The following is a 16,113-nucleotide window of genomic DNA, read 5'->3' as shown; positions in this document are numbered from 1 at the left end:
AGCTTTAAAGCAGACATCATTTAACACTGCTCATCCAATGTGTTTATGTGCTTTAAGATTGATTTGTCAGCTGGGCATGGCGATGCACACATTTAATCCCAGCACTCAAGAGGCAGAGGCAGGTGGATCTATGGGAGTTTGGGGCCAGCCTGGTCTACAAAGTGAGTTCCAGGACAGTCAGGGCTGATACACAGGAAAAAAAAAACCTATCTCAAAAATCCCCCCCAAAATTTTTTGGTTTGTCTATATTGAAAAATTATAGAAATTATAAAATCAACTAATATATTGTCCTAAAAATTTGGCTATTCAAGATCATTGCTTCCATGTCTGGAGTTTAAATTTTATTCTGTGACCTCTGTCTGGCTTTCCTCCACAAGTTGCTTTGGTCATAGTATTTCATCACAGGGGCAGTAACCTTAACTAAGACAATATGTGTCATTTTTAAAATTAATTTTTCCCTAAATCAGAGTTAAAAATTTGGATACAATCCCTTTCTTATTTCAGGCATTAGAATTTTACTATTAGAAGTTGAGTCCATTTATTTATCTATCTGTCTATCTATCTATTTATTTAATTAATTAATTTTTGCCATTGTTCTGTAGAAACAGTAAGTGACATGGTGACATCTGACATTTTCTAGTCTTGATATTATGCATTTTACATAACCTGAACAATGTGTGCCTTGTGCTTCTCTTCTCTTTGTTGCTGAGAGGAAAGCTTTGTCAGCACCACGGTGGGTGGGCTCTGGTTAATTAGATACTCCAGCCCAGCTCTCAGGGAAGGAGCTGTGCCTTGTGCCTGTCTAGCTGACTTCTGCACCTCTTCAAGTGTTCCTGTTACTGCTTGGTTAGCATACAAAGAACTCGGTTTCACTGCACATCGACTATACATGTAGCATTCTTCTATTATCTGTCTCTCACAGCTGTCCTCTTCCACTTGGCTCCCGTTTAGTCCCACAAGAAAAGCCCCCTCTGCTTTCATTGTACATACATTGCATACAGACTCTTGTTCCCTGTCTCTGTATATAAACACATATTTATAATATAAACCTATCTTCCACATGTACAAATATATTGTCCTTTTGCCTGAATCTAGCTTATTTTTCTTAATGAGCGATCCCTGGTACCACTGTGAATACTCTGGTCTTTCAGCATATTTCATGACTGTCTTTACTAAGCCTCCTGCTTCCTGTTTCTTCATGTCTCCACTAGTAAGCACTCCTGTAAATCAAAAAAGAAGTATGCTTTAGATCTCTGGTATCTCATCATGGTTCCTCTCATGATACTGTGAATGCCAGCCTCCTCTCTATCCAAAGGACACCACAGCTGTCCCTGACACAAGAAGACAGTTAAGTTTGCCCAGCTCTTTCTGCTTATGTTGGGCCTTGGCAAGCTGGTACAACAGAGCAGGTCAGAATATTTTCCTAACATGGTTCACAACCCTTTCTTTGCCTTCTGATCCCCAGTATAGGGACACACTTTTAGTGTATTTTAACTTTTCTCTTAACATGTCTTCCTATGTAATTTTCAGTTATTTATTAAGAAATAAAGTGAAAATGCACAAAGTAAAAGTGGGTCAAATTTAAATTGACCATCTTTATGCAACCTTTATGCTTCCTTTATGCAAAGGAAGATAAGATGTGGTGAAGTCTACATGAGACATGAATTTGTCTCCTGTCTTTAAAGACCTATACACTAACTGTGGCAAAGGAAAACAAGGCAGTGCTTTCACCAGATCTCTTCTCAGAAACAGTTCTAAATAGAACATTCAAAGGAGTTATTCCCATAAATTCCCTGCTTTTAAAAACAGAATTTCAATCAGTTAAGCCATAGGGGCCTGTCACTCTGTGTCAGTGACAAATGAAGGGACACCACAGGGCTGGTAGTTGAAAGCCTAGTTTCAAATAGCAGCTTGATCATTCAGCAGCTGTTCAGCATCTGGTGGGGTTCCCTCTTTGGCTCTCATTTTCCAAGGCTGTGAAGTGTTGCTTGTACCACTGTCATCACAATGCTACACCTAGATGTTCTCAACAGAGCCCCATCTATGGCTCACTTATTTGTAGCATGTTAATATCTGTTATGTGAGCCGGGCGTGGTGGCGCACGCCTTTAATCCCAGCACTTGGGAGGCAGAGGCAGGCGGATTTCTGAGTTCGAGGCCAGCCTGGTCTACAAAGTGAGTGCCAGGACAGCCAGGGCTACACAGAGAAACCCTGTCTCGAAAAACCAAAAAAAAAAAAAAAAAAAAAAAAAAATATCTGTTATGTGAGATATCTCCCTGTGTTTAGGAGCATAATTGTATAACACTGCTCAGTCTCTGAACCATTGGCCTCCTGGCAATGCTCCACTTCTTTCTAGAATGTCCCTGCAAACAGCTCATTTCCTAAGCCACAAGTTCCCAGACTCCATAACTCTCATTCTGTCACCTGCCTCTTGGGTTTTCATGGTTTCAATCGAAAAATTGATGGTAGAAAATTCTCCAGCTTTCTGCTTATAATATATATTGCCATGTGCCCTAGTCATCCAAAGAAACGCTGAACCTATAAAAACATTTTGATAGATATGAAATATTGGGATAATTTTCAGTTTTATATTTTTCCAAACATTCTTTTAGGTCAAACCACTTTTATTTTCTTCCCTGTGAGTTCAGGGCTATTTTCTACAATTTAAATATGTTTTTTTTTACATATTAAATTAAGGGTAACATTTTACTCTGTTAGTATTTACAATATTTATATTATTACTATTGCATCTAATTAGAGAATTCAAAGGGACCACAAAAACTTAAAACTCTAAAAAAAAAAACAAAAACAAAAAAACAATATTGGGTATTTTGCAGAAACACAAATTCTAATGAAATGAATAAATATCTCTTTCCTTTTTTACCTTAATGACTACTACAACCCAAACTCTGATTAGGACATTGACTTCTATTGAAGCAAGTGTCCGAGAAGCACCATAGTTCCAATTACAAGACAGACCAGACACTTAGACACTTTAGCTTTAGAACCACCATGTCCCTGTTACTCAATAGCATTTGTAAACAAAATACGAGGGGATTCAGTCTAGAACTGAGAAAGCCAAGGATTCATCCAAACACATACATGCAATGATTCTTCACTAACTATAATGTTGGGATGTTTTAATGTATGTTAATTTCAAATATGTAAAAGATGGGAATCAGTCCTGCTAGTAATGCTACTCTAGACCAAAACAATGATCAATGTTACCTATTCAGTAATTGTTCCATATCTAGTTTTTCCTATATTTTATAAATAAGAGTATAATGAATTCTTCTATATTTGAATGACTCTAAGAGCTCCATCCAAACCAACTGGGCAAGTGTCAGCCCTTACATATGGCTCCATGATGCACATCAAACTTCATTGTATTAGGCTTTGCACTCATGAGTGGGGATTGAGAAATGGACAGCATCAATCAAGATGCTTTAGCTGGTGTACTTTTTTTTTGCAATGTTTAAATAAAAGCAAACTTATAGCTATGGCAGAAAAAAAGCCTCCTGAGGAAGTGTATGTGAGAGCCATTGCTTTCCCATTCACATAGAAGGCTATTGTTAGCATGACCTCACCAACCTGAAGGATTAATGTTTACTACAAAACTCTATAATTATTTGTGCACAAAAGCTGTATTCTATGTCACGTGAAATTGCCTTTCTTTCCATGTTTTGCTGTCTATATGTACTCCTGAGCTAAATATGTTATTTACATGATGATGTATATTGAGCAAATATGATAATGACTTTGAAGTTATCTTTTAATTTTATTTAGGAAGTTTCATCAAATCATTGTTTGCTTTCTTATAAAATAGGGGAAATAAGGCCAATGTTTGAGCTTTTGTGAAAGACAAATGATGTGCTGTATAAAGTCCTGACACAAAATAAGTAGCCAATCAATCATGGTTATACGGCATTATTGCCTAACAATCAAAAGCAAATCAAAAGCCTGGAAGACCACACTTCCAAAACACAATCTTTTCATGAGTGATTTCCCAGGACAGAAATTAACTAAGTACCAAGACTTCTTCATGAAGTCACAGATGTGGCTAAACATCCCTACTTCTAAGGCATTCGATCATCCATGCCTGTACTTTTAGCTCCAGGGTCTATGCCCACTGAGTTGTGTGGCTCTCTTGTGGGCCTGAGCCCAGGTGTCAATATTTCTCTTATTGGTGATGATCAGAAGAGTTTGTTCTCTTCATTGAGGTTTTCGGAAGAGTTCATAGAGGGAACTGTAGATTCCTGCTGTTCTGTATAACAAACCATCCATTATAACTAACTCCTTACTCTGACTAAATTTATTCAGAGTTTAAGGACTGGGGCTGGGAGCAAGTAAAAGGTAATTTATTTTAGAATGTTTGCCTTAAGAAGGTTCTGAGACAGTAGTCATTCTGAATGTGTTAACATGATAATATTAGAAAGAGTGAAGTAGCTTACCTAGTTACATGTTTAGAATCCCATTTTATATTATATATACTTGTTATATTAAAGTATTAAAGAACATTGTTTTAATAAGTATATTTTACTTCAATAAATGCTATTTGAAATTTAAACAATCTCAAATCTATGTCCTGACAAAGACTAAAAAGAAAAATTAATAAAATTAACAGGTATACCTTTGGGTTTTCTAGAGGGAAAATATTATTTAGAATACTTTGGCAAGCTTAATTAGCAAAGACTGTCTATTAAGTTGTGTCAAGATTCTTGGTAGCAAGCAGTGTACTACTCAGAGAACAGCAAACATTCCTGGGAGTGCTTTCAAATATGGACTCTCATGTCTGATAGGGACCCATATTTGGGAAGAAAATCTTGGCAAGCATTATTTCTAAGGGAGAAATGATTTTCACGTTAGTGTTTTATAGTTCTTGAAAATAAAAGTAGGTATAAGCAATATAAAATATTATTTTATTATTAAAGTTTCCAATATGATCCTTTTAAGAGGTTAACATCTTAACTTCTACTATTTTGATGACAGAAAACATTCTTCAAATCTTACCTAACTATAACATTTTTAAGGTGTGTGTATTTTTTAAAATGATGCCCTGCACATATGAAACAGATTGAAAGGTAAGCAGGAAATAATATGAAAAGAGAATGGTTAGAAGTTTGTGGGGGTTTGTCAGGCAGGTTCTTCTGCTGTCACTTACTAGCTACCTACTACTTCCTGCTAATGATCTATATATTTCTCTACAATAATAAATTGTAATGAGCCTAGACTAGCCGACTTCATTTCTTCTCAGTCTATAAACATCTGATCTATGAGGCATACTGGGAATCAAGTAAGCTTTTCTGGAAGCACTTGGAAAGTTGTATTAGACAGGATATAGAGAGGAGAGTGAAATAGAGTCAAATGTTGTATAAACTCTTTGGGTAGCTCTGAGCTGCACACATATGTGTGGTTACATCAAATCTTCAAGAGCAAAGTTTTTAGAACCTCATTCTGACTCATCCTATCTGTTTACCATCTCACCACTTTGTGTCTGGCCAGCATTGTAATGGTGTATATCTTCTCCCTGGCTTCGCCCTCTGTCCTTGATGGCTTAGAGTACATGCCCCTCTCTTTGACTCTTTGAGTCCCTTACTACAGTTCTACTTTTTTTTATGTCTATGTGTCTCTAATTAAGCTCTCGAGTGCAGTGAAGAAAGAAGAAAGCTGTACAGAAGTACTTAAAGACTAACACATAATAAGAATCCAGATATTATCATCTAGTTAGAGAAGTAAGAAACTCAAAAAATAACATTCCTTCTATTCTATCTATCTATCTATCTATCTATCTATCTATCTATCTATCTATCTATCTATCTATCTGGCTGTCTGGCTGTCTATCTGTATCTCTCCATCTATTCTTTATCTATCTATCTACCCATTCATCTATCTGTCCTTCTCACTCTCCTGTTCTAAGCAGCATCAAGCCCCTGAATTCTACCTCTGAAGTTTGTGTTGTGTTCACTGCTTAATCGTACTTCTTCACTGATACTAAAACTCCAGCAATCATGCATAGAGATTTATTAACAAGTCTCCTAGTTCTTTGCCTGACTCCATTCTTATTTTCAGAATATTCTCCTTACCTGGTTGCAGACTGTGGACTATGTCCTGGCCACTGGGTTCCTGGCTCTGAGATTGCTTTGAGTTCAGCAAGGTTCATCTGTTGATACATTTACTGTTCATGGCTGCTTGCACTTTGCAATGGTAGCACTGTGTATCTCTGCAAGACCATAGAACTAACACACTTGAAGTGTTCCTCATAGCCTATCTCTCTATATAAGACAAGTATTTGCTTAGTGCTATCCTCAACTCTCACATAAGCCTTTCTCTCATGCTTAGAGCACATCAAAAAATTGTAGTGGCTGTTAGGAAAAGCCTACTGCATAAACATCATTTCCACAGCACCTCCTGATCAACTCTGTATTCTTCTTTAACTCCATCAGCATCTACTGCTAAGCCAGAAGCAGTCATACCTATTATTTTTCAATCCTCAAACTCTGTTTTCTCACAGTACTCCAGGAAGCCACCCTTCCTCTTGATTCTATCGAAAATGCTTTTATCTGTTTCTCTGTCTACTCATGATTCAAGCCTTAATAGAATCATGTCTGGACCCTTTCTATGTATGCTGGCCCTTTGCTGTTTCCATACTTGGCTTCAAGCACCCTTCTTATTCTTGTCATTCTGTGATTGATTGTGTGAATTCCAAGTAGTCAGGCTAACTACTGTAACCTCTGTCTGTTACAAAACCTGCCTCATGATAGGTACATTGTCTATGATGGCTAGGTGAAAATGGATGAGTAATTGCAGTATTGCTCCAGAACTCTCCTCCAGATATCAGACAGTATGTGATTCTGCTGCCTTCTGCTTATCTTCCCAGATCTTAATGGTGTCCTTGGATTTGCAGTGTAGGATGCACTTGAAGAAGACCACAAGTGTAAAATAAATGCAATTGGCTTAGCTGTGTGTGTCACAGATGACTTTCTCTCCATGTGACTTTTTTCAAATTAAAAGAAAGTATTAAAATTTTCTAATAATAATGAAAGCATAAAGGCTAGAGCAGGCCATAGTCGAATAGGACAATTAAGAGTTTGTTCCTAAACAAAATCATTTGCCTAAGATAACTAACATATAGTATGTATTCTGAGCTGATGCTTAAGTCCTTAACATAACTAATCCCAGGAGAAGGATGAACGCTAATATGCAATCATATATTCTGCATCAAGAATCTTTAAGTTGAGAGATGTATGATATCCTCAGGATGGAAGCAGTTAATTTCTTTTCCTTAAAGACCAATTAGAACTCGCTTGTTTTGAGGCTGTGTCACTGAATCTGTGTCTCCAGGGAGACACCCTCTGCACTTTGCCTTTAACAAGGATGTGGCTTCAAGATCACTTCCCCTAAAATTCTGTAAGATTTTACAAAGGAAACTTTTGCCATCAAAACTTTTGCTTAAAATGTAAATGTGCATTGATCACCCACATTAACAACTGTATTTTGTTGTTTGGGGTTTTTTTTTTTTTTGAACTACAGGATAATAAAAAAGAAAAAAAATCTTTTGACTCAATAGCTATTTTTTATGATGGTTTTTTATGTGCTTTCTTAGAGAAAAGTTATAAAACTTGGTCCTTTCAGTTTCCATCAAAGGTATACAGTGTTCCCTTCTCTTTGTGCAAATCACAAAGGAACCATAACTGTATGTATTTCCACATCCGATGTAAAATTCATGTCTCACTTGTGACTTATGCAAGGAAAATAGGAAGCTCCATTAGACAGACCTACAATTTGTCTGTGAACAGCGATTTGCGGCTAGGGAGTAGTTTCCTTTGAAATCATTAAATCTTTACAGCTAAGTCTTCCTTCTGCCTTGACAGATTCTACACGTTACTTCATCATATGTATAAAATGATCTTTAGGAAATGTCTTTAATGACTTCAGTGATGGCTAAAGTTCATCCAGCATGCACCTTGCATTTCAAAACTGCATTTGGAAACACTTTTCATCCTTTTACTTTGATGGAGCTCACACAATGTCCTATCAGAATTTCAACGTGGCTTCATATAATCTTCAGTTCTTGATAGATATTTCTGAGACAAATCTGTACCAGTATAATACAAATTTAAAGATTCTTTCTCTTCTTTAATAGTTTCCTGTGCTTACTGCACATGTGAATTCAATGTGTGGCTCAACAAACATAATTTAAACACATCTTCAATAAGATAGAAATAACAGCTCTTTGAATTTCTGTCAAAAAATCGATATTTCTATTCTTTCTTCCAACATAGCTTAAACCAATGCTGTTTCTATATAACAACTGCATTTTCAGATGAATATGATAAGGTAGTGTCATGAAATCGATGAAAATATTACAGTGCCCTGAGATCCATTTTTTATTAATTTATTATTCATTTTACATCTAAGTTGCAGCCCCTTCCTCCTCTCCTCCCTGTCCCACCCTTATAAGTCCCTCCCCCAATTACTCCCTCCCCTTCTCATCAGAGAAGGTGAAGCCCCAATTTGGTACCACCTTGCCATGGGATATCTTCCACTGAGGCTCAACCAGGCAGTGCAGTTAGGGGAAAGGGATCCAATGGCAAGTAACAGAGTCAGAAACAGCCCCCATTCCAATTGTTGGGGACTCTGCCTACTAATGTATATGAAGTTTCAACACCTTAATATGAACATGGATGATTGCTCATGTACATGGCTATCCAGAACTGGTCCCCCACATCCCCTGCAGGGGAAATTGTCTCTCACTGTCCAGATCCAGTCTCCCTCGCCTATCTTCTGTGGAGAAAATACCTCTTCTTCTACCCCAGGTTGGTCTTCTTGTTCAAGTTAACTTTATATTTTCTTTCTATATTTGACTCATGCAGGTAAGTATTTTTTCTTTGTCAGACACCCATAAATACCTTGAGGATTTTTCAACACTCCTTTCATTATTCATTTTGAATACTGTCTGGACGAATAACAAGGACCTTGTAAAGCTTTACTGCAGGAGTCAGCACCTGGATAAGGTACTCACCCTCTGCACCACACATGTGGCTCTAAGCCTCCCAGCCCAGAAGCCCTGCTGACTGTCAGATACAACTCTTTTCTTTCTTAGCATCAGCGCCCTTTTCCCTCTCCCTGCCAGGTGTTCCTCCTGTGTACCACATTCTGGATCACTTCCTGATCCCCCATAATGTCAGAGTCTATTTTGTCATGCATTCTCCACTTTAAAAAAAAAAATCCTCTTCCCCAGTAGATTAAATAATCAAACTCAAAGAAATTGAATTATTTTGCCTTTTAATAAAATAGCTTGAAATGGCCCAGTCAGTAGTCATAAAGTCAATGGATACGCTACTAAGAATTAAGGCATTCAGTATTTAAGAAAGAGGCCATTGACAACTCTAATTCTGCTTCCACTAGGTTAAGCCTGTTTGCTTTGTGTATATAACAAAGTATATAACTTACCGTGTGTATAATCTCACTTACTGTGCTGCAACTTACAAACTAAGGAAGAAATATTAAATAGATATGAAATTTCAGGGGAAAACAGAAATACTAAATGTTTCTTAAGTAACTTGAACTTTTACTCTAAAGAAAATATAAAATTTCAGATTTTAAAATTACAGAAGATGATTAATGGGAAAATACTGTCTCTGAAACTTTTTGAGTATGGATGAAGTAACTGGCCAAAAATAAAGAAATATATAAGAAAAGTTCAAAATCCTTTGTCCTCTAGTGTTAATTAAAACCAGTCCATGGATAATGGGAAAATATGAATTTTTTTCTGCAGTTATTTTACATATTTCTTCCAAAGGTTCACTCTACTATACTGGCAGAGATGCTATTACACAAACAATGGTTATAAAGATAGTAAAAAATTAAAAATAATAGAAAATTTACAGGTATGAAAATAAGATGTTTCCTAAAGCTTATATTTGAAGAAAGATGGGAAATATATTTAGAATACATAGGTGAAAAATAATGACAGAAAATACTATCCTGTATATATTTTTATTTAATATTGTATGAGAGGGAGCACATGTGCCCTGACATACACGTGCAGATGTCAGAGCTTCACTTCCACTGTGTGTCTCACTGACTGAGCCCAGGTCATCAAGGCTTGCTGAGTGGTACTGCTGAGCCATCTCAGCAGCCCAATATTTTATGTTCTAAGAGATCTATGAACTGAGAAAGTGCATGGGAACAAGGCAGTTCCTAAGGCTAGGGAGATATCAAAGTTGACTGAGAGGCCTCTCTGCATTCTTTATCCCATCTTCCAGATTAGGGAGCCAAGAGCTTGAAATATGTATACACTATCCTTATATTTGTTTAAGGAAGTTACTTTAGAACACGTGCATAGAAATCTATTATGGTTTTCATTTATCCTTGATTTTTGTTATCCAGGTCTGTTTTATAAGTTATATGGTCATTTGTGATTTGTTTGTATTTTCCAACCTTTCAAAAAATTTTTCCCATGGTATTCGTGTAGTTAATACATAAATACACAGAAACAAGCACACACACACACACACAAACGTGTTTTCTTTAATAGACCTTCAATTATTATCAGAATTAGTTTTATCATATTTAAAGAATTTTGGATTTCCATTAATAAGCACAATAGGGCCATAATTATCAAACTACATCTCAACTGAAGATAAGTGAAAACCTACATAACTGTAATAATGATTGTTTTCATATGACATATGACAAAACAGGGATGTGAACCCTGAGAGAAACAAACCAGATGACACTGGTCATCAGACCTATGAAGGAATACTTACATTAGAGTTGTGACATGGTAGAAGTGCTTTCTAGCCCGCTCAAGTCCCTGGATTGGATTACTGGTGATAATCCCCACTCCCATTCCCACCTACACACACGTACTGTAGTAAATAAAGGTATTATTCCTGTAAGAGAAAACTTTTTTTCGAGTGTACGTGCTTCTTTTTTATTGGACATTTTATTTATTTACATTTCAAATGTTTTAACTTTTCCCGGTTACTCTCCGGAAGCCCCCTATCCAATCCTCCTTCCCCCTGCTTCCATGAGGGTGCTCCCCGACCCACTCACCCACTCCTGTCTCCCCGCTTGAATTCCACTACACTGGGGCACTGAGCCTTCACAGGACCAAAAGCCTCTCCTCCCATTGATGCCCAAAAAGGCCATCCTCTGCTACATATGCAGCTAGAGCCATGGTCCCTCCATGTGTACTCTTTGGTTGGTGGTTTAGTCTCTGGGAGCTCAGGGGTGTCTGGTTGGCTGATATTGTTGTTCTTTCTGTCCTTCTCTGTCTCTATTTCTCTCTCTCTCTCTCTATGTGACTCTCTCTCTGTCTCTCTCTGATTGTCTCTTTCTCTGTCTCTCTCTCACCCTCACTCAAAAAATAAAAGTCAGAGAAAAAAAAAAAAAACAAAAATTGCAGTGAGATAAAATGTAAAAAGCCAGAGTTCCTTTTGTGTTGGCCAACTACTTCTGGGCATCAGGCCTGCACTGGAGTGTGGACACCCCATTTGAGAAAACTGATAGTCTTTTGTCAGTGAGAATTAATATTGCTTCTTTGTTAGAAACGCACCCTTGAGTCTACTATTTCTTAATGCTGGATTTTTGTTTGGGTTGAACCTGTGTAGGTCTTGTATTTAACTAAATTAATCGCACACAGTCCTGACAAAGATACAGGAAAAGGGTATCATATATTGCCAATAGGTATAGGTACTGCCACTGTATTGTGGAAAACAGTTTGCTAGTACTTATTAAAATAAAAAAAATGGGCATTCCCATTGATCCATTAATCCAGTTTTTGTGAATATCTCCTGCAAACCATGACAGCAACACTGCAATACATCAGCACCTCCATATAACAAAAAGCATCAAATGAAAGCAGTGTTTTCCTGAACCCTAAGTTATGAGGAGCAGTGGACCCATATTTTCATATAATGGAGTTATATACAGCTATGAATGAAAAAAGCAGGCTAGTATTTAGTGACTAAAACCTTTGGTATTAAATAGAAAATATAAATGCTTGATATTAAAAAAAATTCTAAATGGCTCATTGTGGGTAGAAACATGTTGCAAGCATCAGGTGGATGATGCTGTACAAACTGTTGCTACCGAAAACAGATTTGCTACCGATGAGGGCAGAAAAGTTTCCTTATTGAATTCCAAAGCCTTTTGTTTGACTCTTGATCTGAAACTGTTAGCTATTTCATCAAAGTACATTTGTTACTAACAAATAAATTGTTTACATTTACAAAATAATAGAGGGCTTCCAAAAGCTTTCTTGCAATTTGATCAAGAAAGACGTGATTCTCTGGTCATATAACAGCCACGTGGAAAGCAACTTGTATCTGCTGGCACTCAGCCCTAATTGTGATTACATTTTATTGTGCTCAGCCTATTAAATGCTTAAATTACCAGATAACTGAATCCATGTGTCTAATAGTGGAAGGGATATTAACAGAGCCTTTGTTCCCCATTTTAGCCCGGTTCCAACAATTACTTGGATGAAGGTTAACGGTTACATTCCTAGTAAGTCCAGACTGCGGAAATCCCAGGCAGTGCTGGAGATTCCAAACCTGCAGCTGGACGATGCCGGAATCTATGAATGCACAGCTGAAAACTCCCGTGGAAAAAACTCCTTTCGTGGACAGCTACAAATATTCAGTAAGTGTCTCAGAAGAGCACAAAGCTCTTCTCCCAAGGGTAAAACAAAAAAATGCAAGTTGAACCAAGTATTATTCATCTGGCACTGAAACTCCAAATAATAACTTGAAAACGTATTTCTTTGGTATAGGAAATTTTTTTCTATTTTTTTTATTTTTTATTTTATTTATTTATTTATTTATTTATTTATTTATTTATTTTTTGGTTTTTCAAGACAGGATTTCTCTGTAGCCCTGGCTGTCCTGGAAATCACTCTGTAGACCAGGCTGGACTTGAACTCAGAAATCTCCCTGCCTCTGCCTCCCAAGTGCTGGGATTAAAGGTGTGAACCACCATGCCCAGTTGGTACAGGAAATTAAAAGGAGCCTACACAAAAATATTTTAAAGAAAAATAAACAAGGAGTTTTCAGCCTCTTTGTAGTTGACTAGGAGTATATAACCGTAAAAATGAAATGTTTGCATCAAACTAACAGTTGATAGATTCAATTTTTATTTATAAGTGATATTAACTTATGTTAGCTCTTGCCTCAACTCAGGGGTCAAAATTTTATGCCCATGCACCAAATTCTGCCTAGCTGCTGATTTAGGTAAATATCCATTTGTTTATAAATGCTCTGTTTCAGCTTTTGCTTGGCTCTGGAAGAATTAAATGGAGACAGGGACCCGCTGAGTTGCAAAGACTAAAATATTTGCTATCAAGCAGTTCACAGAAGTTTGCTGAGCTCTGGCTTGAGCTAATCCATCTGTATAACAAATAGCTCCTGCAACTTGTGGGTGTTTGTTTTCCAAAAATGCTGGTCAGCCAACCAGGTAATGTATAAGAAGTAGGGTGAAGGGGTTCAGACATTCTTGCAATCTCACATTGGGTCCCAAGTGTCACACACATCTGCTTTTCACATTTTCCTATGTGGAGAGGGGAGTGGCAAGGAGTTCATGTCCCAGTTAAAGACACCAGAGAAGGAGCACACAGAAGGAAGGGCTGTGAGGAGAGTGAACAGGCTTGGAATATGCACATGGCTGATTAATCCATAACATCTAACTCTCATTACATCTCAAGACTGTCTCTGCAGCAAACCTAAGGCCCTGTGAGGGGATTGCAAAGAGTCTTCTGAAATGCTATAAATGAAAATCAAAATTCTACAACCGCAGTAACTCCTTCTGGACTTTATCTCTTCTGCAGATTGTACCATGAACCCACCCTTCCTTCCTTCCTTCCTTCCTTCCTTCCTTCCTTCCTTCCTTCCTTCCTTCCTTCCTTCCTTCTCTCCTTCCTTCCTTCTCTTCTTCCTTCCCTCCCTCCTTCCCTCCTTCCCTCCTCCCTCCTTCTCTCCTTTCCTCCTTCCTTTCTCCCTTCTTCCCTCCATCCCTCACTCTCTCCATCTCTCCCTTCCTTTCTTTTTCCATCCTTCCTTTTTTCTTCCTTCATTCATCTACATGCCTTCAATACAGCATTGAATTGGGAAAAAAATGAACCTCAAATTCGAGCTGAAAATATACAAAGAGTCCTGAGGGTTCAAAACTCTGGTTAGACCTTAAAAACATCAGAACCTTGAATGACTGAATGCACAAAAACATCTGGGGAAAAAAAGGTATCCCTTCATACAACTGTATGAAGGATGCACACAGGGTCAGAAGCTTTCAGGCTGTGGATGCACCTATAAGTATAGGTTCTTCATGAACATTTATATTTGACTAATAACAAGTATACATATTAATAAGCCTTCCATTACTAAGGCAAAACACCTGAGATCTTCAATTCTCTCGAAAAGAAGGACAGTTAGTGCTGGCTCATGGTTTTATTGGCTTCAGTCCAGGGTTGCTCATTCTTGTCACATGTTGTGAGATTGCACATCACGGAGAAAATATTCATCTGTAAGCAGATAACAATAAGGGTTGAGGGAACTTGAGCCCCATTTGGACACAGCCCTAGTGCACTGACTACCTTCAAATAGATCCCAACTGTTAAAGTTTCAGACCTCCCCATCAGTGCAACAGTCTGGTAACCAACATTACTATATATAGGCCTTTGGGGAAGCCCCCTGTGCTAAGCTCATGGGTGTCACAATCTCAGAGGCTATTTTCCTGTATTTGTAGTTTTACTTGGGATCCTTGTTGAGTAGTAGGAGTCATACAGAAGCTCTGCACTTCAGGTCTGCCTATGAGAGAATAAAGCTACATTCTGAGGTGGCCCATTTTGTAAAAGAATTAGATCCATCATTGGTAGCAGGCAGTTAGTTTGGTTTTTGTAACAGCACTGGTATTAAAATATAATGTAGCAAAGGATAGAACATGAAGAGACCCATGTTGTTAAATAATAGGTAAAAGAAAGATAAGTTTATAAGTGTGGTGTACATAGGTTAAAAACTATAGAATTCAAGAAAAAATAGCAAAAATGAAAACTCTACATTTTGGGAGTGATTTGAAGTTCAGAATAAACTGCACAATTTTTCACATGGGTGTCCTGTGGCTTAATGTATGGTAGATTTATGGGTTAATTTCTTTGACACCTCTAGCTTCTATTGCTTTACTCAAAGCCTAGTTTTAAACTGTCACAGAAAAATTGCACCCCACATTAAACTAAACCTTGTTTGTTAGCAGTCACAATTAAAATGAAAGGGACAGATTGAACAAGAAGGAAAGTCGTGAGGAACAAAAGAAGGAAGGGGGAAAGGAGAGGGAGGGAGGGATGACTGATAGAAGATAGAAGGAGGGAACGGAGGCAGAAGAAAGACAGTGAAGTGGTGCCCATAACTTAAGCAGTTCTAAGGGGGGCTATATTGTATCTATGGTTTAGGCTTGCATAGAATTTAATGTATCTGTAACCAGGGTGCTTAGGATAGAGGCATGTTGTACTTTTTCAGATAGCTGAGAAAGGACAGTTGCACTGCAGTTGTAGAAAATAGAGAGTAGATATACTGTCATTAAGGTCTTGAGAAACACCTTCATTGATTATAAGATATTTTAATGTCTACAGTTTAATTATATGCATTTTCAAGGCAACCTTTTTGAGGTTATTTTCTATCTTTCTTTCTAGAACTAATCATGGTGTTCAGGAAACAGAAAATAGTTTTTATTATAAATCTGTGTTATTATAATGCTTATTGCTTTTATATAAATATAAGTCTTCAGGATTCAGCTTGAAGCAAGTGGATGAAAAGACTGAGGAGTGACTGCTGACAGGTAGTCAATGAGAACTTTTGTTTGAAGCTGTACATTGCCATTGCTTCACAAGAGAACTTATGTTCTAGGCTGTACATTGTCATGGTTCACACATTAGCCTGAGTTGTACTTAGGAACAAGAATATCATATCTACAGAGATAAAGAGATTATTACTACAAGTTGAGTTGGAAGCATGTGCTGTGCTTAGGTGAAAGTGTGGATAGAATGTAGGATGCTAGAAAACGACCATGAGACAGAAAGGAAGAAGGAACAGGTGGAGGAGGTGGGGGGAGGAGGGGGAG

The 16,113-nt window shown here is 37.5% G+C and overlaps 1 protein-coding gene across 11 annotated transcripts in view; it reads left to right on the top strand.

The window, feature by feature from the left end:
* The window catches only part of Cntn5 (contactin 5), a 1,179,522-nt gene that overhangs the window by 858,470 nt on the left and 304,939 nt on the right, over positions 1–16,113 (top strand). For all 11 annotated transcript variants that reach the window (XM_021171282.2, XM_029481828.1, XM_029481827.1 and 8 more), the window contains one exon: positions 12,470–12,651. In XM_021171282.2, coding sequence (XP_021026941.1) covers positions 12,470–12,651 — 182 coding nt within the window. The remainder of the gene's footprint in view (positions 1–12,469; positions 12,652–16,113) is intronic.

This window comes from Mus caroli, chromosome 9, assembly GCF_900094665.2.
Source record: "Mus caroli chromosome 9, CAROLI_EIJ_v1.1, whole genome shotgun sequence".
NCBI classification, from domain to species: domain Eukaryota; kingdom Metazoa; phylum Chordata; class Mammalia; order Rodentia; family Muridae; genus Mus; species Mus caroli.
The sequence above is the reverse complement of the archived record's forward strand: the minus strand, read 5'-3'. Positions and strand labels throughout refer to the sequence as shown.